Consider the following 24050-nt stretch of genomic DNA (forward strand, 5'->3'; position numbering starts at 1 on the left):
ATTGCTTTAATCCTCCTTCAGGAATTGAGTTTGTTTAGTCTAGTGAAAAGAAGGACAATATTTGAAGAGTTGCCACAAAGAAGAGGTTCTCAGCCTATTTTCCAAAGTACCAGAAGGCAAGACAAGAAACAATGGATGGAAACTAATCAAGGAGAGGAAGCAAGCTAGAATTAAGGAGAAATTTCCTAACAGTGAGAAAAATTAACGAGGGGAACAACTTACCTTCAGAAGTTGTGGATGCTTCATCACAGAAGGTCTTTCAGAAGAGACAGGACAGCCACTTGTGTGGGATGGTGTAGGGCAGGGGTAGGCAACCTTGGCTCTTTTATGACTCGTGGACTTCAACTCCCAGAATTCCTGAGTCAGGAATTCTGGGAGTTGAAGTCCACGAGTCATAAAAGAGCCAAGTTGCCTATCCCTGGTGTAGGGTGTCCTGCTTGAGCAGGGTTTTGGACTAGAAGACTCTTAAGGTTCCTTCCAACTTTGTTGTTCTGTTTTCAGAGAGCAACCAAAGTCCCCTAGATCTTACAATATGTTCTGAAAACGCCAGTAGCTCAAATGTAGTCTTAAACATAAATATTACAATTGTATTTAAAAGAAGTTGTTTCTGTGTCATAATTTTTATCAGTTTCAAAAGCTGGTACATAATAGTTGTTTTATATATGAAACATCATTCTGTTGTGCTAGCAATCTGGTCAGAATCATGTTGGCTTTTGTTCAGAAGACTATGAATAATATCAATGCAGAGTTTCTACCCATTATTGCAATTAGTTTTATAATAAGTTCATTATTATAAGCAAACATTTACAAGATGTCATGGGCTGGCAAAGTCATACTGTTCCACTATGACTGAAAGCCATTTCCAATAATATTAATATTTTCAAACTAACAGGACTGGTGATCAAATAGATCCAAAAACATTCTATCTATACTTTTCACAGAAGAAAACAAGCTTCTGAATTCAGATCTACAAGCAGATTAGAAGATTATCCTATGGCATCAGAATTTCCCCACACTCTGGCCACAAGGTGCATTGAGTAACACACTGAATATGAGTGTTAGACACATCACACTGACAGATACGCTTGTCAAACTATGGTTTCCCCACTTGTAACAAAGTTATGAAACATCACATTAAAACCCCCAATGCTTTTGAATTGTTGGAAGAAGATTGCTGAGAATACCTTGGACAGAAAGAAAAACTAATATTAGATGAAATAAAATCTGATTTTTCCTGAAGTACTCATCAGCTAAAGCTAAGGCATTCTAAACACAACGTAAGAAGGCTAGAATCATGGGAGAAAACATTAAATCGAAGCAGCAGCCAAGAGAAGGCAAGGTAATTTAATGTCAGACAATCCTGAGATAATACACAGCCAGCTGCTCACAAAGTCTTGACCGAACGATTTAACAAGAACTGTATTGAAAGGGAACGCCGGCAGAAAAGCTGCTCCGAGCGATAGCGAGAATGTTATTGCCCTCCAGTTGTCCTTGCTCTTGTTGCCGGCCTGCTTCATCAGGCCCTTCTTAGGCTTGAGAGCTTTCGGGTGCAGCCACATTTCGCACAGCCCCCACCCATTGCAAATCCAGAAGTTCGGCCCTAGGCGATGCAATATACTTCTCGTTTCCCTAGAGGTCCCTAAGGAGTCTTTCCTTTCTTTGTTCTGAATGGGGCCCTTCCCTTCTCCGGCTGCAGGATCGGAACATGCGCAGGAGAGCCCCATGCCCTACCTCCACTACCAGAGCCGGGATGGCAATACCGCCGTAGTGCCCGGATGTAGCAGCCGAAGCGTCAGGTTCGCCCCCTCCCCTTTCGAACCTGCATAAAGCGCGGCCAGCTTCTCCGGGTTGGGCGACACCATTGGGGAGGCGGGAGGGGGAAGGCTATACATCACGAACGCTGCGCTCCGCTGGCGGAGGCCGCATCCCATCCACCCCGCTGGAGGAGACCGGCCGGCCGGTCTGTCGGCTGGCTTCGCTTCTCAGGTCTTTGTTGTTCCGGCGTTTCGGGAAAGGCATTCCTGCGGCTTTGGCGACTCCGGTTTCCCGTTATTGGCGTCAGCGACTCTCCCGGCCTCGTCGTTGCACCGCGAGGGACGCCCTCGGCGAGTTAAGCAACAATGAGCAACTCGAGGAACAACCGAGTGATGGTGGAGGGCGTCGGAGCTCGGGTCGTGAGGGGGCCCGACTGGAAGTGGGGGAAGCAGGATGGCGGCGAGGGCCATGTGGGCACCGTGCGCAGTTTCGAAAGCCCCGAGGAGGTGGTGGTGGTCTGGGATAACGGCACAGCTGCCAATTACCGCTGCTCGGGAGCCTATGACCTGCGCATCCTCGACAGCGCGCCGACAGGTGAGAGGGAAGCGGGAGAGACGGGCTCTTCCAGGGGCCGGACTCGGCGAGTGGGTGGGTGGGTGCGGAGAAGTGTGCGGGTTTGGACCCTCTTTAAAACCATTGAGTCTCCCTGCCGCCGGCGCGACTGTCGACGCCGTCGGGACATCACTCTTGAGTTTCCCAAGACCGGTTGAGGGTTGTTGGCGACTCTCAGACGAGGCCTTGTTTGTCCGCAGGGCTCCTAATCACGGTGAAGGAACTCCCTGCTAAGAGGGGGTTGGAACGGGGAAGCCCATGGCAAAAGTTGAACGGGGACGTAAGAGCTCCGTAATCAGCACAGAAAATGTTGAAAGATCAAAACATAATAGGAAAGAGGTGTCATGTAGTGAAATTGATCCAGTGTGTCAATTGAAAATGCAGGTTATTACTGGTGATGAGAGCATCCCCCTCCTCTGCCTACAACTAATAGGTGTAAATCCTACATGTCTAGGTTTGCCTTTGGAGGTTAATTTCTATGTAAAAAGTTCAATTGGAACTTCTTAGTAAGAGTTGGAGTTTTGCACCTCAGTTTAATAGAAAAACACTTTTATTTTATGGGACATGCACACCTTTAAGGTGTATGATTGGGGCTGCAACTTTGGCTTGGATAAATATAAAAAAGATTTTCAGAAGCAGTACTGCAAATTGACTTTCATCTTGCAATATAGTCATGCTCTTTTTCAAGAGACAATTTCAGCATCCTTTTTAAAAGAGTATGGTATTGGAGTTAAATATTGGGAGGGTTCTTTTTTGTCTTTGTAAAAGGTCATTATGTCACTGTGAGTTACTCATTGTGGTTACTCATTTTTTAAAATAGTTTTTGATCCAAGTTTGGAAAGTTTTGTCCCAATGCTTGATACATTTAGTCTTGGAGAAGATGTCCATTGTAATATATTCAACAACAGGGAAATAAATTTATAATTACATTGCTATTTTACAATAGTGAGGAAATGTGGATTGTTAATGGCCTTATTTTTTTCAAATTATGTGAAAAACATTTCTTAGAAATAAGTAGTTACTGAATTAATGACACTTCTTATATTTTATTCAATTCCAATAGCTGCCCATCTAAATCAATGACTTTAGGCAGCTTACAATTAAAAAAATATGCAATTATAACAATGTTAACCTTTTAAAACCAAAATAGAAAATGAAATAAAAAATATTCAAAATAAATATGTATTCTAGCAGTTAACAATAAAGCCAGGAAATGGGGCACTTAGTACATTCAGTACCCCAAGCTCAGAAACACAGATTTTTAGAGCTTTATGAAAGGCTAATAGGGTTGGGGCCATTCTAATCTCTGAGTTGAATATCCTCTGATATTCCCACAAATCAGGGGCTACTGCAGAAAATTGCCATCTTCTACTCCCTACCAGCTCAACACTTTTTGGCTGACAGGATCTGCAGCATGCCTAATCTGCTAGATCGAGTTGAACAAGTAGAGATTCTTGGAACCCGGTCCCAAGCCATGTAGGGCTTTAAAGGTGTCAACTAGCACCTTGAATTGCACCTGGAAACAATACCAGTAAAGGTGTACCAGTAATAGTGGTGTTACATGTGCCATAAATCTGGCACCATTTATCACTTGCACAGTCGTATTCTGTAGCAGTTCTATACCAGTTTCTGAATGCTTTTCAGGGTGAGCCCCATGTAGACCATGTTTCAGTAGCCTACACAATAACAGAGCATTCCAGTCCAAGAATTGGTGTAGTTGGTGCACACACATCCCTGAAAGTGTTGAAAAGCTCTCGTAGCCATGGCTGCCATCTGCCGTGTGAACCGAAGCTATGAGTCTAGGTCCAAGAGGACCTAGATGGTTGCTGGAACTGGGTATGTCTAGTTTAATGAAGAGAACTCCGAGGGGGGACATGATAGCAGTGTTCCAATATCTCGGGCTGCCACAAAGAAGAGGGAGTCAAGCTATTCTCCAAAGCGCTTGAGGGCAGGACAAGAAGCAACGGATGAAAACTAGTCAAGGAGAAAAGCAACCTAGAACTAAGGAGAAACTTCCTGACAGTAAGAACAATTAACCAATGGAACAGCCTGCCTCCAGAAGCAGTGAATGCTCCAACACTGGAAGTTTTTAAGAAGAGACTGGACAGCCATCTGTCCGAAATGGTGTAGGGTTTCCTGCCTGAGCAGGGGGTTGGACTTGATGACCTCCAAGGTCTCTTCCAACTTTATTATTATTATTATTATTATTATTATTATTATTATTATTATTATTATTAATAATAATATTACCCCCAGATTGCACAATAGGTCTGTTGGGGGTAGTGCAGCCCCATCCAGAAATACAGATGGAAGAACCTGTATGTGGGTATAGTACTGCCTTTTTTATTGTTAAACAATTACTTATTAAAGGCAGCTTCATTTTTTTTACGATTAAGAGATAATCTTTGACTTACAACCATTCAAAGTTACAACAGCACTGAAAAAAGTGACCTAACACTTATGAACATTATAGCATCCCTGTGGTCATGTGGTCAAAATTCAGATGCTTGGCAATTGGACATGTATTTCTGATGGTTGCAGTGTACTGGGGTAATGTGATCACCTTTGTGATCTTCTGACAAGCAAAGATAATGAAGTCAGATTCACTTGATCATTTTTGTAACTTAACAACTGTAGTGATTCATTTAAACAATGGCAAGAGAAGCTGTAAAAGGGCAAAATTCACTTAACAACTGTCTGGCTTAGCAATGGAAATTTGGGGCTCAATTGTGGTTGTAAGTTAAGGACTGCTTGTACCTGATCAAATATTCCCTTGATCAACTATATAGCTTTTATAAACACATTTTGATTCATTGATCAAATATATACTTTTTAATGGTTCTGTCTTTTTAAGTATAAATGACTGTTATTAATACTCAATAGAAAATATATAAACTGGTGAGTATCTGGGATTTCATTTTTATGATAGGGTCAATGTTTTAAGCAATTAGTTTCAGATGAATCCAGGTTTTTTTTTAGAATGAGAATCTCCATAGATGTCTAGAATTATGTTATAAAATCCAGTCATTTTAATATCATTGTTTAATAGATGGTACTATGCAAATCATTGTAATACTATAGGAATTTGATTATAAAATTAGAATGATGTATTTAATACTAAGATAACCATTTACATTATTGTATAACAATAATTTAATATCTTAAGTGATTGATGGTAGACCTAGGAATTGCTCATTTTTCTGCTCAATCTTCGCTCCTTTCACTCCATACATCTTTCATAGTATTGTAGGACTCCAAACTGAGCTCTCTAACTTTGCTTTCTGGTGCAGAAATCAAGGAGGGAACCAAAACATTCTCAAGCAATTTACCATAAGGATGTGTTATTTTGATAAGGATGAAATGATTTCTTCAGCTTAGAATAGATTTAGTTAAGGTCAGAAGGAAGAAGGGGGAAATCCTTTGATTCCTTAGATTTAGATCCTAAAGTTTCTGTCTGCTGGACCCTATACTCATTGTTCTATTAGTGACAACTTAATATATACCCTCTGACAAATACTTGCTAGGTAAGTAGAAACAAATTGCTTGTAAACTTAAATGTCCAGTCCCACTAAATGTTACATCTCTATTTATGTAGCACAGGCTATATCTTTTCATTCAGAAGAAAATATTCTTTGTATATTATCATTTCAATAAGGCATTCTTTGTTTTGTAATCTTAAAAACATATCCTAAAATTGGCAGTTCTTTTGTTGATCTAGTAAAAAATTGAAACATGATGTAACATAAACTTCAATTTTATTGTTTGAGACAATAAAAACATTTCCCAAAAAGTGAATATAAATATGGACTTTGTATTGATATAATCTCTAAATTGGAATGTTGCCTTAAAAGAAACATATCACATTCATATGGTTTTAAATGGGAAAAAATTTGAACTGTCTGTTGGCTTTCAGTTATCATTTAAACACATACTGTATATATTGACAAACCTGAAGTGTTTTAGTTACTACAAAACTATTATATGCTTATTATACAAACACATTTATTTCAATTTATATAACTGCCCATCTCAAATCCATAACTTGGTGGCTAGCAATATTAAAACAGAAAAACTAAAAACACACAGACAGTAGCTAGAGTAAAAACAAACTCATCAATCACAATTCAATGTTACAAATGTATGGATTCAGTGTTTCTGTTTGCCTATTTGCTTAGAAGAGATTAACTGTAGGGGAAAATGCAATTTAGAAATTATGCCATTTCTCTTGAGATTAAAAATATATGAAACAGTAGGAAGAGCCAGACCAGATCAATGATGCATTATATTCATTATAGCATTTGTGTTTGGTAGGTCCAGCTCTTAATTTTGAAATAGAAGGGAAGGCAACATAATAATGAAACTCACCTAATGAAGTTGTAGATTTCTTGTCACTTATTAATTAGTACATATTATAATGAAAAGAATTCAGATTCAAGCAGCAAACTGACATAGCTGCCCTTTCAAAGATTCTGTTCCTATCTGTGACCTTGTTTGCTCTTTTTTTCTTGTTAATTTCATTCAGTGACTTCTAGTTCTACTGTTTTGTGAGATGACAATTTTGTTCTTGCTCTTTCTATGCCATGAAGAGAAAAGCCCATTTAATTTATAGTAACTATATTCTTTTTTAAGATATAGTATCTAGAACTATAGACAGTTTTTATAATGTATTTGTATATAAATTGTAATGATACTGACGTTCTGTCAGTTCTAGTATCTAAAGAGTAGTGAATTTGCCTATCTGGCAGATTGGATTGTTTTTAATATGTAGTTATAGACCCAGTATCTTATATGAATTCATATTTGAACATTTGACATAATTAGTACCTGAAGCTATTATGTGATTAAATTGAATAATGTGGGCATTATAGGGTGAGGTTTGAAAAGTAATTGAAATTATAATAATATACTCAATGCCTAGATTCCAGTATATGTTTTTGTGTTTGCTTTCATATGTTCTGTTTAAAATACTATGTTAGTTGTATATTTACAGGTATTAAACATGATGGGACTATGTGCGATACTTGTCGCCAGCAACCAATAATTGGTATTCGATGGAAATGTGCGGAATGTACAAATTATGATTTATGCACAGTATGTTATCATGGGGATAAACATCATCTAAGACATCGTTTTTACAGAATAACCACACCTGGAAGTGAAAGGTAATAAATATGTTTTATTTTAAAACTAATATTTAGAAAAATTCCTGCATCTAAAATGTTCATTAAACTGAAATGTACTGTTTTAAGTTAAAGCAAGTTTTAGATTTTGACAAACATTTTTAAACAACTTATTTTTGATTGGACATCTTTAACCTATCATCAATATTAAATTTTAGGGTATTACTGGAATCTCGCCGTAAATCAAAGAAAATTACTGCAAGAGGAATCTTTACAGGTGCCAGGGTGGTACGAGGAGTTGATTGGCAATGGGAAGATCAGGATGGTGGCAATGGACGCAGGGGCAAAGTAAGATTTCATAGTACCTTAAGCTTTCCTTACTATGGACAGTTCATTGGACTAGTGGCAGGATATATGTATTATGTGTTCCTACCAGTGGAGGCTTCAGTTACAAATGAGTATTCAATATCTCTTTGGATTTTCCTTCTAAGTAGCAACCTTCTTTGTTCTCTGTGCCCTTAAAAAAATAAATATTGTTATGTTTACTGACTCATCTTGATGTGACTCACTGACCTAATGCAATAATACTGTAGTATACTGAGGTGATGATAGTAATATTATTTGGTGAACAAGTAGTAAAAATTCATAATGAGTATGATAAAAATAGGCTATAGTATATTTCTAAGAGGTATTTTATGGCAGAAAATATGCTTGTCCATCTCAATTGCATCTGAACAATGACAACCTGTAACACTTCTTTCTTGGTAAAGATCCTAATCAATCTTTCTCAGAGAGCTTAATGACATAATATTGAATGGATTTCTTGAATATTATGGTTGGGTTCATTTATCTTTGACTATGTAGTGTAAATTTTTATCTAATACTTTTTAACTTGTGAGCAGACTACTTGAAAAAACATGACCTCCCAAAAATATACTCCTTGTTGTTAAGTTTTGAGTGGGGCTTCATTACCTAAGTCATATACTATAAATAATACATAACACTAATAAAAATATTGCTGTCTTAAAAAGAAGCAATAATGATAACTGCTTTTAAAAAATAAGAGTAGACATACTGAACATTGCTGAGTTTAAGCTAATTTCTGATCACACTTTGGCCTTGCAACACATAGGTGGTTGTGAGTAAAAATTGCAGTCTTGTTTTTTTTGCTTACAAGATAGAAATTTATGTAGTTACCCTGACGGATGACTGTTAGAGAATAAAGAGTGTATTCCTTCTTTTATGTTTTTGATTACTATAGTGTTTACTAATTATAACCATAATATTCTTCTAATAGCTTGCCAGACAAGACTTGGGGCACCATGTTTAAGTGATTTGGATCCTTCATAAATGACCCAATATAAGGAATTGATGTGGAAAATGGGAGGGATGTCACTGTTGGTCTTTGCCTGCTGGTCTTTGGAGAAATCCATTGGTCCCTCATATTTTTAATCATCGGTGCAAAGGCATAGAATATTTTTTAACTGCTGCTTTGATAGTTTTCTTTTTATATTTGTGTTCCTTGTTCTTTTTTTTTTAAAATGATGAGTTGTATTGTAATTTATTAGCAGGGTTTTTTTTTGAAATGTAACCAATTCACTGTTTTTAGAAAAATAACAAGCATTTTTGCTGATTGTGAGATTGATCATGATTTTTATTTTTGGTAAAATATTTTTTTTTATTTTGTTAGGTAACTGAAATCCAAGATTGGAGTGCATCAAGTCCACACAGTGCAGCATATGTTTTATGGGACAATGGAGCTAAAAACCTTTACAGAGTTGGCTTTGAGGGCATGGTAAGAAGTAAAACAATACAAAGAACCAAAGTATTTCATGATGAAGTAATGAAAATGGCCTGTGCTGTGCTATTTTCTTTTGTGTTATCCTTCTGTCAGTTTGCATGCTGTTAGGCGCTTCATTGTTCCTACAGCTATAGGGATAACTAATGCATATGCATAAGTCTGATTTCAGACTAATTTTTAAGCTGACTTCTGTCTCTGTATCCATAGTATTTCCTATTTCAAATATGGTAGGTGACATTTCTAAAAAATAAAGTTAGTATCTTTAATAGTAGAGATTGTTGTAAAACAGTTCTGTGTTTATTTCCATCCTTTAGGTAGTCAAATATTTGGAGTCATGAAATAATGCATTATGGACCTTATTTTTTTGCTTAAGTAATTTTGGTTTCAGTGATGCTATAGCATAATTGCTACAGCTAACGTGTTCTTTTGTTCATTTCACATGTCCGTGTGCGTTTGTTTTAAACAGCTAACTTATTTCTGCATAACATGAGTATAACTGGTAAAGATTTATGGTTGATGGACATTTTCTAGCATTAGTAAAATTACTCATTTCTTATGAAAATTGCTTTTATTGCAGTTTGTTGTCTTTATACAAATTGATATCCTAATCAAGATCCTCCTATTTTCTGTTTGGTAATAAAATAGGGTGATGCAAATGTTAGGAGAAGCGTACTTTGTTCAAAATTATGGATTAGTATAAATAAGCTTTTCTCTTGATCATGTTAGTCTTGCAACACAAACAGAGCATAATCAACCAAGGTGCTTCATTGATTTTAAAATTACTTTTTGAAAAGCTCTACCTTCAAAATTCATGCTGTTGCATGTTCAAACATAACTATAGTTTACTTGTTAAAAATAGCTTAGTGAGTTCCATACATGTACATGCTTTCCTCCCATGCTTTGATTCTTTTTCTTTGCTCCTGTTACCAAATTGCAGGATGTGAGTGTGCAAATGCAGAGACTCTGTCTGGGATGGTATACTTATGAGAGGAGAAAACATTATTCTTTGCATCTTCCAGTTTACATTTTTGGGACTTTTTTCTCTTGATGAAAAAGAAATACAGAGTTCTTTGTAGCAACATATGGTTGGAATATACATCCACCTGTCCCTTTGTTTACTCTCTGAGTGTCAGTTGATATGATTAAAACTCGGTTTTCTTCCTGTTTGCTTCCTACTTTAGTATATATGCCTTGAATGACCTTTGTCCAATGGGAATTGCTTCAGAGATAGAACCAGATGTCTGCTATTTGAATTAGGCATGGCAAGAACAATTAGGCAAGAGAAACTTAGCATTTTGCTAGGTATATTATGGAATTTTTGCTAGTATATTACGGTAACTGGAGGTACTCTTTATGTATGTATGTGTATGTACAGTATGTATGTATGTATGTATGTATGTATGTATTTGCCGTCATCTGCCCTACAAGGTGACCTGTATATACACTGTAAGCTTGCAAGATTGTCTTATTTTATGCATTTTATTTGACTTTGCAAACACACACATTTCCAAATGTTTAGGGAAATTGTGATTCAGCATTATCACTGATTTTATAAGAGATGAATGTGCCTAAGTTAGACAAGGCTTTCTATTTCTTGAATGTGGACAGAGAAGGAACTTGGTATGATTAAAATGAGAAAGAAATGAAACTTTTGATAATCATATCCATGCTAACCAAGGATTTTAAGGATCCTGAATTATAATTTCAATGCTTGAATATTAATTTAAAATGATCCTTTTCCAAATAGTTTGTACAGATTTACTACAGAGTAAATGGCAGAATTTCCCAATCTTTTCTTTTTGTTTGCCCAGAACTATAGAACAAACAGGGCAAAGTTAGTGCAGTTATGCTACAATTCCTTATACATTTATTGGTAATAAGCTCCACTTAAAATAATCAGGCTTACACCTGAGGAAACATAGTTTTTTCAGTCTCCAGAGTTATAATGGCGAAGTATGAATGCCCACTTAAAACCAGAGTCTATTTACTAGATAGTGTCCACAGTTTAGAATACTCTTAACATCTGTAGCGAAGTATCAGTCTGTTATTTCCTTATGAATTAGTGAAAGCTTTCAAAGTACCGTTTATCAAATCCTCATATTATCTCACATAATCTTATAATGCATATATTGATTCAGAGTTAAGTTCTCTGTATGATTTTTTTGTTTCTTCTAGTCAGACCTTAAATGTGTCCAGGATTCAAAAGGAGGATCCTTCTATCGAGACCACTGTCCTGTGCTTGGTAAGTTAGAAGATACAGAATTCTGATACTTAGTGTATAAAACTAAAGGGACATATGTGTGGGCAATTTAATAAGTGATTGATGACATTAATGACAGTGGTTTTAGGAAAAATGCCTGCTTACGTAAGGAACCATAATTCTTCAAGGTAAATGCAATAAGTATTGTTTATTGGGATTCACAAATACAGTGATCACTGGACAGAAATGCAGAAGAGCAAGGTTGCAAGGTCTCTGAAACGATATACAAGAATTAGAAAGGCAATGTACCGTAACTTATATAGCCAGAATCTAACATCTGATAAAAATTTCTATTTCTTTAAAGTGGTTCCAAGTCTGCCCTTTCTACTGATGCTGGTACCACCCAACATACAGTGTCTGTTATTATGCCAATATATTGATTTCTTTCATACCAAAAAAAGAAGAACCTGATTATCTGCATCCTTCCCCTCCAGGTCATCAGGCAGTTTGTCGTCTTTCATTGTAGAATTCAGAATCCTTTACAGCAATCATGTATGCAAAGATAGAACATTATGTGTCCTTAGAGAGCATTTTATTTAATATTTATCGTATTTTTGTAGAGTATAATCGCATATGTTTGTTAAATGAAGTGTGGTAATACTATTTCTTGATTTTACTATTAGTTATGTAATGCTGCTATGTTCCTACATTACTGGGATTAGACTGTTAAAATAGCAATGTATTCTTTTATATAATTATGAATTATGTGTTTGTTTATGGATCCAATTTCAAAAACATGCATTCTCCTTTTATTCTTAACTTTAGGAGAACAGAATGGCAACCGAAATCCTGGTGGATTACAGATTGGTGATCTAGTAAACATTGATCTCGACTTAGAAATTGTTCAGTCATTGCAACATGGTCATGGAGGATGGACTGATGGGATGTTTGAAACTTTAACAACTACTGGCACGGTTTGTGGAATAGATGAAGATCATGACATTGTTGTACAATATCCAAGTGGGAATAGGTATATTAATTTATTTTTTATAAAGCAAATCATGCAAGTGTTTGATTAGTATTTTATATTTACTGTTGTGTCATGCAGGATCTCTAAATAAGAATGGAAATGCTAATTCATATTGATGAAATGACTTCCAGATAAATGCCAAAGGCAACAGTAAAAGTGCTGACATTTGGCTACCTTTGCTTTTTTTTTTTTTATTGAAAATTTTTAGGTTTTACAAAAAGAAAAGATTCCCCTCCCTCACACCCTCCCACCCCTCCCCTGCCCTCCCCCAATCTTCCCAGAGCTGAATACAGGCTTAATTAAAAAATTTTTTTAAAAAATCTTGAAACACTTATAAACCATAAACAAATCTAAATACGTTAATTAAACAAATTATAAAATAATTAACAACAATATATAAAAAAATACAAGAAGAAAGAAAAGAAAAAACAGAAAAATAAAATAAAAATAAAAGAAAATATCTAAGAAATATCTTAAACTTTAATTATAAATTATTCAAAAACTAAGTAATATTTTTTTATATCCAACTTATATTGTATGAAATCTATCCATCTTTTCCATACCAGGAGATACTTCTCCTGCGATTGATCTTTCAAGAAAGCCGAAATCTTTGCCATTTCCGCCAAATAAGGGCTACCTTTGCTTTATATTAATTGTCCTGTATGATATTACAAGGAAATCATTCCACCAATTAATAGCAGCTTAAAAAATCTATAGTCCGTGAGTAATCTGCATTACTTTTTGTTATAAACACATCAAAATACTATAACAAATAAGAATGGGACACATTCGTTGTTTATTTCTTTTGATACATTTCCATGCACAGATCCTATAATTCAAATAGAATTCTCAGGAATATAATAATTAATATAGCACAGAAATATCTTTTTAGATTCTTCACTCTGTATTTTGTGTCATTTATACCCATTTCTTGCAACAAAACTATAACTATCAATAGCATGTTCATTAGTTTTGCTTTATATATACAATAAGACAGTGGTGGGATTCAGCCAGTTTGCACCAGCTCGGTAGAACCGGTAGCTAATTTTTTGTTGCCCAGGCCCAGAATGGACTTCTGGAAGCGGCATCCACATAAAGAACCGGTTGTTCACATATTTGAATCCCACCATTGCAATAAGGATTGTTTCTATTTTTGTAAAACTTTGTACATTTGCTGTTTACCTTAGCTGGAGAAGCATCTATTTAAAACATTTAGTTTGTGACAAAGTAAAGTAACATTGGTTTTAGTCAAGAACACTATTTAAATTAACAGTTCCAATTGGAACAGTATTTTCATCCCTTTCCAAATATTTTTTGTAAAGAAAACTACCCAACTCCCAAATTGTCTTTGTTTAGGAATATTAGATCTACTTCTGTTTCCTGCTACAGTCTAACAATGCTGATAGCTTGAGCCTGTAAATCTGTGCAGTTCCTTTACTTATAGGCATTAGGTACACAAAGACTTTTCAGAATATTGTCAGACGCAATATTCTTAACTTTTTGTACAGTTAATTCTCCTTCCTCTAGCCATAAACAAGTCTTTGTTGGGATCATACTACATAGAACAAGCAAACATTTTTCTAGACTCTTAGACAGTTTTTACTTAGAGTACTTAAATATCAGATTTATGACTACATTCTTAAAAATTAATATATGAGCAGTTTTTAATTTCAAATATAAGACTAAATTAAAAGGCATGCTGAATCAGATCAAAGCTTATCCAGCATTGTGTTTTCTATAGTGGCCAAATAGATGCCTGTGTGTTGTCTTATGCCGTTAAATTATATAATTACTTCATTGTTGTATTTTTCCTTAAAATTGTTTTTCCCATTTAGCTTTAAAGGATGATCCTGGTTTCCAGTATTGTGAGAAAAAGTTTTTTTTTTCTTTCTGACTTTCTTCACAACATATTACAGTAATTTGTTTAATTCCAATGTTTCATCAAAGGGAAGATGGTTTAGTATCGTGGTCATGGCGTTGGAAGAAGCCATTTAGATCCTTGATTCCAATCTCCTGCTTCATGCAGAAATCCAAATTAATCTACTTCTGCCACAAGGCTCTCTTGCTTCTGTTTAAACATATCCAGTGAAGAAAAGCCTATCACCCATCTGTTCAATTAGTCAAATTGCTCTCATTCAAAAAAAAAAAAAAATTGCTTTGACCTTTCTTTTCTGTGTACTTTCTGTACCATTTGGTATTGGCAGTCACATATTTTAAAATCTTTTTCTTAATTATTGTTAGATGAGATGTGCAAAATGTTTTCAGTAGGGACACTTTTTTGAGTTTAGACAATTGTTAAAACAATTCACTCTGAACTCATACAACTTTAGCAGAAATGTTTCAAACTGAAATAGAGTAAGCTTAAAATGGCTCTGGTAAGGTCAACACAGATTGGTAAAATTTCTTTTTAAGTTGAAAAAGACTACATTGAATTTTGAAAATACTTCTAATACTTAAAATGGCCACACATTGAATCAGTGTTCTCTTACCTGTGTTTTACAGCTTAAAATTCCTTTGCCAGTCAGTCATTACAATCTAAGATGCTATTTTATGTCCGTGTACATTCGTATATAAAATTATGATACTGTTTTTCCTTCTAGTTTATATTGAACTATATTTGCAATTTTAATTTCCATTCTCCAAGTTTGAAATACACTTAGACTTTGTTACTCAAGCCTTTGAGGTAAATTAGGTCAAGAAACAGACATCAGAGGGATTTCAGGAATGCTACTTCATTGTTTTGGGTTATAATAACAGAATCAGAAAAGCCTTTCAGCCCTATTTTATACCAAACAAAATTAAGGCAGAATTATTCTGAGCTTCTTTGATGTTTTCCTCTTTCCCAGGACTGAGTTGATATTTTTCCTCCCTTAATGGTTCGTTCCTTTACCAAATCTAGCTGTACATTCTTTTACACATTTGCTACTGTTGCTGCTTATTGTTGTTGTTGTTAGCTTGGTATTTATTATTGTCAACTACTAACTGATAATTGAGAAACAAATTATTTTCATTTCAAGTACAGTACAAGCACATTTTTGCAACATCAGTTCTATTTCTTTCATCCATCCATCAGTCTGTTTATTCCTAAATTTGTGCCCTCTGAAACAACCAGCATCTTGTAAAACATTTTGTTTTGTCCATGACTATTAAATTTCTTTTAGTAAAGCCATGAAAAGTTTTTGAAAGTTCAGATATCTCTCAATTTTATCCGTCAGTTTGCCCTAACTGCATAGTTAATAGTGCTTTGGAAGATTTATAAGACCTACCTTTTGAGAACTATCTCATTCTTCTTTAATAAGATTTGTTCTATTCCTATTTGATATTCACCAGTGTATCAGCTGGTCTATTCAGAATAAGTCTTAAATTAACTGGCTTGTGAACTACTGGATTGCCTTTAGATTACTTGATTAAAAAAATATCCTTGATTATTCTCACTGTAGTTAATAATCTGTATCCTAAAAGCATTATTATAATATTTCAGAATCAAGCATCTTTTGCAAATGGGGAGCAAAACTGAGCAACAGTGAACTATGCAGTTAGACTCACATAAAACTATAAAATCACTTGCCATAATAATATGTTATTTTTACTTTTTAGGTGGACCTTTAATCCTGCTGTTCTTACTAAAGCCAACATTGTCCGAAGTGGAGATGGTGTGCAAGGTGCTGAAGGTGGTGCTTCGCAATTTCAAGTGGGTGATCTTGTCCAAGTTTGTTACGACTTAGAAAGAATTAAGTTGCTTCAAAGGGGACATGGTGAATGGGCTGAAGCAATGCTTCCTGTAAGTTTATATAAATATATTTGTTGTTTTGTAATTTGAAATTAAAATGTGCATAAGTTTATTTCAGGACTGAAATCCTGCATGAATGACAGTGAAATTTTAGAAAATTATGTAAATTATTTCCATTGGAGATAGGTTTCTCTTTCTGGGTAGAACCTATTGATAATCAGGTATAAGGAATCAAAAGGGAAGAAATGACTTTCTGCTTAGATAGTTTATTCCAGCAGTTACCATTATGACACAAGAAAGCAATAGAAATAAACTTGGAATGAAGTTTGATGGAAAAAATTAAGTCTACCTAGTTTTTAAGCATTGTTGAGTATTGAATATGAATTTTATTGAATATGAATTACAGGTAGTCCTCAATTTGCAACCATTCATTTAGTGAGTGCTCAAAGTTACAACGGTTCTGAAAAAAGTTGACTTATGACAGTTTTTCACACATACAACCATTGTAATATTCCCATGTTTATGTGATCAAAATTTGGATGCTTGGCAACTGGTTCATATTTATAATGGTTCGCTGTGCCCCAGCATCATGTGATCATATTTTGCAACCTTCTGACAAGCAAAGTCAATGGGGAAGCCACATTCACTTAACAACTATGTTACTAATTTAACAACTGTAATGATTCACTTAACAGATGTGGCAAGAAAGGTTGTAAAATGGGACAAAATTCACTTAACCAATGTCACACTTAGCAACATAAATTTGGGGCTCAATTGTGGTCATAGGTTGAGGACAATCTGTATAACATTCCATTCTCTCAATTATATCTTGTTTTATCTTCTAAGATTAGACATTTGTACAATCTTAAAAATAAATTTCTAGTATCTTAAAAATGTGAAAATCATCCGTAGTAGATCACTTAGCTAAAATGAGTTGGACTACTTGATTGCTGAATTTATTGAAAAATAATAAAAATATTTTACTAAAATCATAATAGAAATGAGTTAATTTTTTTAGATAGCAATGATTGATCTGCAGTTATTATTAGGTCAACATTCACAGAGCTTTATTGGAATATAGAATAAGGTGTCATAAAATGGTGATGTTATAAATAATATTAGATTTCTTTAATCTAGACCCTAGGTAAAGTTGGAAGGGTCCAGCAGATCTACTCGGATAGTGACTTAAAAGTAGAGGTTTGTGGAACGTCTTGGACATATAATCCCGCCGCTGTGTCAAAGGTAGCATCAGCAGGATCAGCCATAAGCAATGCATCTGGTGGTAAGTTAAAAGCTAACAAATACTACAGAAATTGAATTTTGAAGTCTGTGTTGCTTAGTTTTAAAATTTTGTTGCTGTCTTTTAATAACACTTTCATTTAGAATAGTTCTAAAATACACAGTGCAACTTACTCTTGAATGTTTTTGTTAGATACATGAATTGTGATTTTATTTATTTATTTAATCAATTTACATGACCTCCTGACTCATAAATTGCAGCTTGATCAACTAACATATGGAACAAGAGGAACCAATGAACATAAAAACCAGAAAACCACAGCACAGTACAACACATTTGAGGCTAATTGCAGTATGTTCTCATTCCAAAACCAGTTATCTGAAGGGCTTGTCTCCCGATCTTCAGAGGAAAAAAACTACTTTTACAGAAGGGCGACACATGCTGTCTTCTGTTCTTTTGGCTCCATCAATTTTTATTCAACAACTTTATTCCTATTGTAGTTGTTCAAATGATAAAATATTTTAGTTGGATTATTCCTATCTTTTGTTTGCTACTTTCATTTTTATTCCTCACAGATTTCTGTAACTTTACTACCCCCACTCCCCTAGCAATATTATATTATGGTTTGTTGCACAGTTAGCCAGATGTTCAGACTGGATTTGGCTTTTTTATCCATCTATTGAGTACTTCCCAAGGACTGGGATAAGCAAATACTAATGTTTGATATAATGTGTTAGAGGTATTGTCACAGGTTGTAAGCTATTCTGAGTAAAGCTGCCTTTTGCAATTGACTGATGGTGAATTTGTCAATACTGATGATGTTCAAGTGGTGCTCCAGTTGTTTTAGAATTGCATTCAAGGTGTCTGTTACTATTGGTACTGCCTTTGCTTTCTTAGCCATAGTTATTCCATTTCTAATTGCAGGTCTTTGTATTTTGTTATCTTCTCCAGTTCTTCTATTCTGCTGTCTCCAGATACTGCTATGTCCACTACCCAGACTTTTTTTTGTCTTTCTTACCGGCAGTTGTTAAGTCTGGGGTGTTATGTGATAGGTCTATGTCTGTTTGAATTCTAATGTCCCAAAGCAATTTAGCTTCATTTTCTATGACTTTCTGTATTTTATGGTCCCACCAGTTCTTGCTTGCCTGCAAATGGTATTTCTTACAGATCTTTCAATGAATCATTGTTGCTACTTTGTTATGTCATTGTTTGTAGTCAGTCTGTACAGTCTTCTTACAATAGGTAACCAGGTGATCCATTGTTTCTTCAGATTCTTTGCAGAGTTGGCACTTGCTGTCTTCTCAGTTCTGGCTTTGTACACATTTGTTCTTAAGGCTTGGTCTCAGGCAGCAAAATTGGCTCCTCTGTCTCTTTCTTCAACTATTCTGCTCTTAGCCATTGCCAGGTGTTGTTATTATCTGCTTTGCCTGCTATTTTTTTTTAATGAACTGGCTATGTAAATGCTTTATCTTCCCATGTCTTTTTTCTGTTCATTTGGTCTTTCTTGTAGTTTGGTCTCTCTATTATTCATAAGCCTTCCTGGTATAACTTCAGTGCATCTTTTTCACTATCCTTCAGAAATTCTTCCAATGCCCTTTTTTTCTTCTTCAACAACCTAATGTACTTACAAGATCCCATGCTCCCCTATTTTGCTTGGTAAATAGAATCTGGCAATATCGCTACAAAGATGAAGGGTGTGATTCATTGTCATTATTTTTTGATCTTCTTATCCAGGGCCTTTAGTTCTGCTTGAATCCAGTCCACTATTCCAGTTGTGTATCTAATGACCGGAATTGCCCAGGTGTTAATTGTCTTGATAGCATTTCCTCCACTGAATTTGGACTTTGGATCTTCTTCATTCTCTTGATGTATTCACCTCTAATCTTTTTCTGGACTTAGTATGCTTGATGGTGTCAGCTTGAAGGATGCGCAAATATTTGTAATAATCATCTTCATCCAGACTCTTTGTGTTATTTCCACAGGGCATCTTCGTTCCTTCAGTTTTCACTACTTTTTGCCATTTTAATGGTGAGCATAGCACATTTGTCAAGTCCAAACTCCATTGCAATATCTTGGGTGTATATATGGACAGTATTGAGAAGCTGTTCTGTTTATTATGGTTCATCACGTAGACAGCCAGATATTTAGACTGGATTTTGCATTTTTGTCACAAGATGTAAGCTATTCCAAGTATAACTGCTTTTGCAATTGACTGAAGGTAAATTTGTCAATGCTGATGGTGTTCAAGTGGTGCTCCAGTTGTTTTGGGATAGCACCAAGGCATCTATTAATTTTGGTACGATCCTTACTTTCTGTTGCCACAGTTGTTCTATTGCAAGTTTTTCTATTTTGTTATCTTTTGTTATAATTTCCTGTAACAGGAAGAACTTTCTAACCTTCATTACTTAGCAGATGATAAATAACATTTAAGCTTGCACTTGGTAGACTCATGGATATCTGTTCCACCATAATATTTCCATTGTAGGAAATGCTAGTATGCAGTCACTATCTAGGCAAGTAGCAAATGTTAAAGCAATTTTAAATACTATTGCAATATTGATCAAGTTTGTTACATGTATATTATTTAAGTAAAAAAATAGTTTGTTCAAATGCAACACTACATTCAGATACTATACACCTGGTAGTATTAATTGTTTCATTTAATATTCTCAGAGAGATTGTCCCAGTTGCTGAAGAAATTATTTGAAACTCAGGAATCTGGGGATCTTAATGAGGAGCTGGTTAAAGCAGCTGCTAATGGAGATGTAGCAAAAGTGGAAGATTTGCTTAAAAGACCTGATGTAGATGTGAGTATTTAATTATATTATTCCTAATAAGAGAAATTAAGAGTTTCTGATCAATAATTAGAGGTTCTTGGAAAGATAAGACATTATTTAATCAAAATAAAGGTAGACTTTTCTTTCACAATCTTTACTATTGCAAATAGGAAGTTAATTATGCTTAAACATAGGAAAACCTACCTACTTTAACATTTGGTTCATTCTTTTTGAATGCATTGTTTTGCTTCAAATGGTTCAAAAATATGCCTCTTAAGATGTTTACATTATAATGTTCTCTAAATAATTATTTTGGAGTGACATAAAGTTTGGAAAAACAAGTAATTAATCCATTCTTCTCAAATTGCCCCCCAGATACTTTTTTCCAATTCAGTTTTTTAAAACTAATATTTTAATAATGTGTTCGTATCCTGCCTTTCTTTCATAGTTACAGCAGCATACATACATCTAAAATAATAGATCTAAGACAGGGGTGTCAAACTCAATTTCATTGAGGGCCGCATCAGCATTATTGTTGCCCTCAAAGGGCCAGGTGGGCAGGGCCGCGTGAGCGTGGCCAGCTTGACTTGGCCAGCTCGACATCACTCACATCTAGGGGTAACTGTGGTTGACCAGGCAAGGCTGGGAGGAGGGATTTGGAGGTCTCCAGCATAGGAAGGCAAGACCAGGGTGAGCACCAAAGCATCATCCAACACAGCAGCCTTGCTGCCCCCAAGGAGAGCGAGCATAGCAGTAGCAGCCTCGAGGTAAGCATGGCTGAATGCCTCCTCGAGGAAATGGGGCTGGGCTGGGTTGCTATGTCCCGGTGTCCTGGGAGCTTGTGGGCCAGGCTGGGTGCTTGCCCTTCACTGCCCAGGGCTCTGTCAACACTAACTGGGTGCCCCGATCCTCCTCCAGGTAGGGTCTGAGCCCAGCTTCCTCTTTGCTTGGGTTGTGGTGCTTCGTCGGCCCTATGCCCCAGAGTTCAGGATGCGGTCCTTCAAGGAGTGGCTTGTGTGTCATCGGGCGCTCGGCCATTCCAGGCTGCAGATCCATGTCTGGTATGAGTGCTGCATTCCCCTCTCCAACCCTATTATGCGGCAAAGAGGTCAACCCAGAGCCGGCTCCTGCCAACGCTCAAGTCCTGCACTTCCGTCTCTGCCTGGCCCATGGGAAAGAAATGGAAAGAGAAGGGAAGGGAGGGGAGGGGAAGGGAAAGGAGGAGAGAGAGAGATGAGAATGGAAGGGAGGAAGGAAGGAGAGAAGGAAAGGGAGAAAGGTGAGAAGAAGGACACCAAAGTGGCTCTCACTGCCCAGAAATGGCATCTATTTGCCTGGGTCTGAAATGGAATGCAAAAACTGAGTGATTTGGAAAATTCCCCATTTGCAGAGTGAACAGATTAATTTAACTGTCCTGGGCTTTAACCCTCTTGTCTTCCATCACTTCTGACAACCCTTGGTAACTTTCTCATTGAATTCTCTGGTAATTCAGGTACATGATTTTTAAAATCCTGCCTATTTCTTTGAATCGAACCAGCATCCACAACACAGTGGAAATCTGTTAATTATATGCCCACCCACCTGTCTCCAGTTCAAAATATTAATTCGAAGCAGAAGTGGGGTCGCAGTGCAGGCAGCAGAGGGCAACTGCTGAGCCCAGCCCTCGAGCTCCCCAGGCACCGAGACCTAGCAGTTCAGTCCAGCCCAGCCCCGCTTCCCCAAGGGGGTGCCCAGCTATGCTTACCTCATCCTCGAGACTGCTGCTGCAAAAGGCGAAGCGGGAGGCGAGGCTGGGTGGGGCTAATGAGCTACAGTTGCTGCCGGGCACCACCAGCCACCACGCGCTTGTCACTTCCTGTGCGTGCGCCAGGCTGGGGTGGGCCGGGGCCATGGTTCATGACATTAGACTGTTATTAATGAGCATGGCTATATTCTTAATGTCTCATTTTAAACTTCTTTGATCTGATTAACAATATATTTCAGGTGAATGGACAATGTGCTGGACACACTGCTATGCAAGCTGCAAGTCAAAATGGACATGTTGACATTTTGAAATTACTTCTGAAACAAAATGTGGATGTAGAAGCAGAGGTATCTGAAAGCTTAAATGTTTAACAGTGCTTAGTAAAATGCATTTGTCATATATTAGTTAAATATATGTATTATATTTTAAAATATTAGTTAAATATTTTAAAACATAAAATAGCCTAATGTCATGGATTATTGTTTGTAAGATAACAATGTTTTTTATTGCTAGTTATGTAATTATTTTACTAGCTTGTTGAATGGGTCCCTTTCATTTGATTTACCTTTGGTAATAGCTAATGGTCTTATTTTAGGGTTATTTAAGGATTTCATACTTTTAAAAAGAAAATCATTCACTTGTGTAAAATGCAGGTATACTCACTCAACTAGTTAACCAATTAACTATGGTTAATTGAACCAATTTTGCAGAATTGAGATTAATAGATATTTTCCTAAGAAGGAGAAGAAACTTGGAATTGACAGATTCTACTACTGCTGTACCATAGTTCTTTGCACTAGAAATTGAGTTATTGATTAGGCTGAAGATTGCATCCAGGAAGTATCAGAAACTATTAACACAACAGTTTATAAATAAAGTTCCTCTCTTATAAACATCTGGCTATGACTTGTAACTAATAGTTAAAAACAAAATAAGTTGCTAGGAGGTATGGTGATGCAGTGGTTAGAATGAAGTATTGCAGCCTAATTCTACCCTCTGCCAGGAGTTCGATCCTGATGGCTCAAGGTTGACTCAGCCTTCCATCCTTCTGAGGTTGGTAAAATGAGGACCCAGATTGTTGGGGGCAATATGCTGACTCTGCAAACCACTTAAAGAGTACAGTACTATGAAGCGGTATATACCGTATATGCCGGCGTATTAGGCGACCCGGCGTATAAGACGACCCCCGTCTTTATAGCCGGGCCACATTCCTAGAACGTCGTCTTATACGCCGGAAACTACCAGTATTTCCGGCGTATAAGACGACCCCCGTCTTTGGCGCCGATTTCAGCGCTCGTGGAAGTCGTCTTATACGCCGGCATTTACGGTAAGTCTAAGTGCTATTGCTATTGCTATTTTACATGTTAATTCTGTCTCAATGTGAAGTAGAACTATACACACACATCATCTATTGATGCTTGATCTCATTGCATCCTTTTATTAACTATAAACAATTTTAAAACCTCCCATTAAATTGTAGAACAAAAACATTATGCAGCTTGAATTTTAATTATTTAGGACAAAGATGGAGACAGAGCTGTTCATCATGCAGCCTTTGGTGATGAAGGAGCTGTGATAGAAGTTTTACATAGAGGCAGTGCAGATCTCAATGCTCGCAATAAGCGTAGACAGACACCACTTCATATTGCTGTGAATAAAGGTCATCTCCAAGTTGTGAAGACATTACTGGACTTTGGTTGCCATCCTAGTCTCCAGGTAATTTAACTTGCTTTAATTTAACTTTAAGTTATAATTTGGAGTGTAATATCAGAACATGGTAGTGTTCAGCTTTCCATCCTTCCTTTCAGGACATATGGAAACGTTGAATATATTGAAGGTAATAGTAGATTGGATGTGATGTGGATGAATAAACTAAGAGCAGTGCTTTTGGTTTCTATAAAATCTGAGGAACAATTATCTTCTAAATGGAAATGTATGCCATTGTAAACAGGAATTCTTTTATGGCCCTTTAGTTTTGTGAAATTGTTGGCCTGTTACTGTTTATACCTGCCTTTGCTACCATCCAACATGGTGATGACTA

The 24050-nt window shown here is 36.3% G+C and overlaps 1 protein-coding gene across 1 annotated transcript in view; it reads left to right on the top strand.

Annotated features, from left to right (window-relative positions):
• Nucleotides 1–1399: 1399 nt before the first annotated feature.
• The window catches only part of MIB1 (MIB E3 ubiquitin protein ligase 1), a 51154-nt gene continuing 28503 nt past the window's right edge, over nt 1400–24050 (top strand). Inside the window, exons 1-11 of the mRNA XM_039328595.1 lie at nt 1400–2349; nt 7358–7529; nt 7706–7835; nt 9178–9282; nt 11464–11530; nt 12314–12518; nt 16116–16299; nt 17386–17530; nt 20162–20295; nt 22249–22356; nt 23528–23725. Of these exons, the coding sequence (XP_039184529.1) occupies nt 2121–2349; nt 7358–7529; nt 7706–7835; nt 9178–9282; nt 11464–11530; nt 12314–12518; nt 16116–16299; nt 17386–17530; nt 20162–20295; nt 22249–22356; nt 23528–23725 (1677 nt within the window). The 5' untranslated portion in view covers nt 1400–2120. The remainder of the gene's footprint in view (nt 2350–7357; nt 7530–7705; nt 7836–9177; nt 9283–11463; nt 11531–12313; nt 12519–16115; nt 16300–17385; nt 17531–20161; nt 20296–22248; nt 22357–23527; nt 23726–24050) is intronic.

This window comes from Crotalus tigris, unplaced genomic scaffold (assembly GCF_016545835.1).
Source record: "Crotalus tigris isolate CLP2741 ecotype Arizona unplaced genomic scaffold, ASM1654583v1 scf7180000024382.2542628, whole genome shotgun sequence".
NCBI classification, from domain to species: Eukaryota; Metazoa; Chordata; class Lepidosauria; order Squamata; family Viperidae; genus Crotalus; species Crotalus tigris.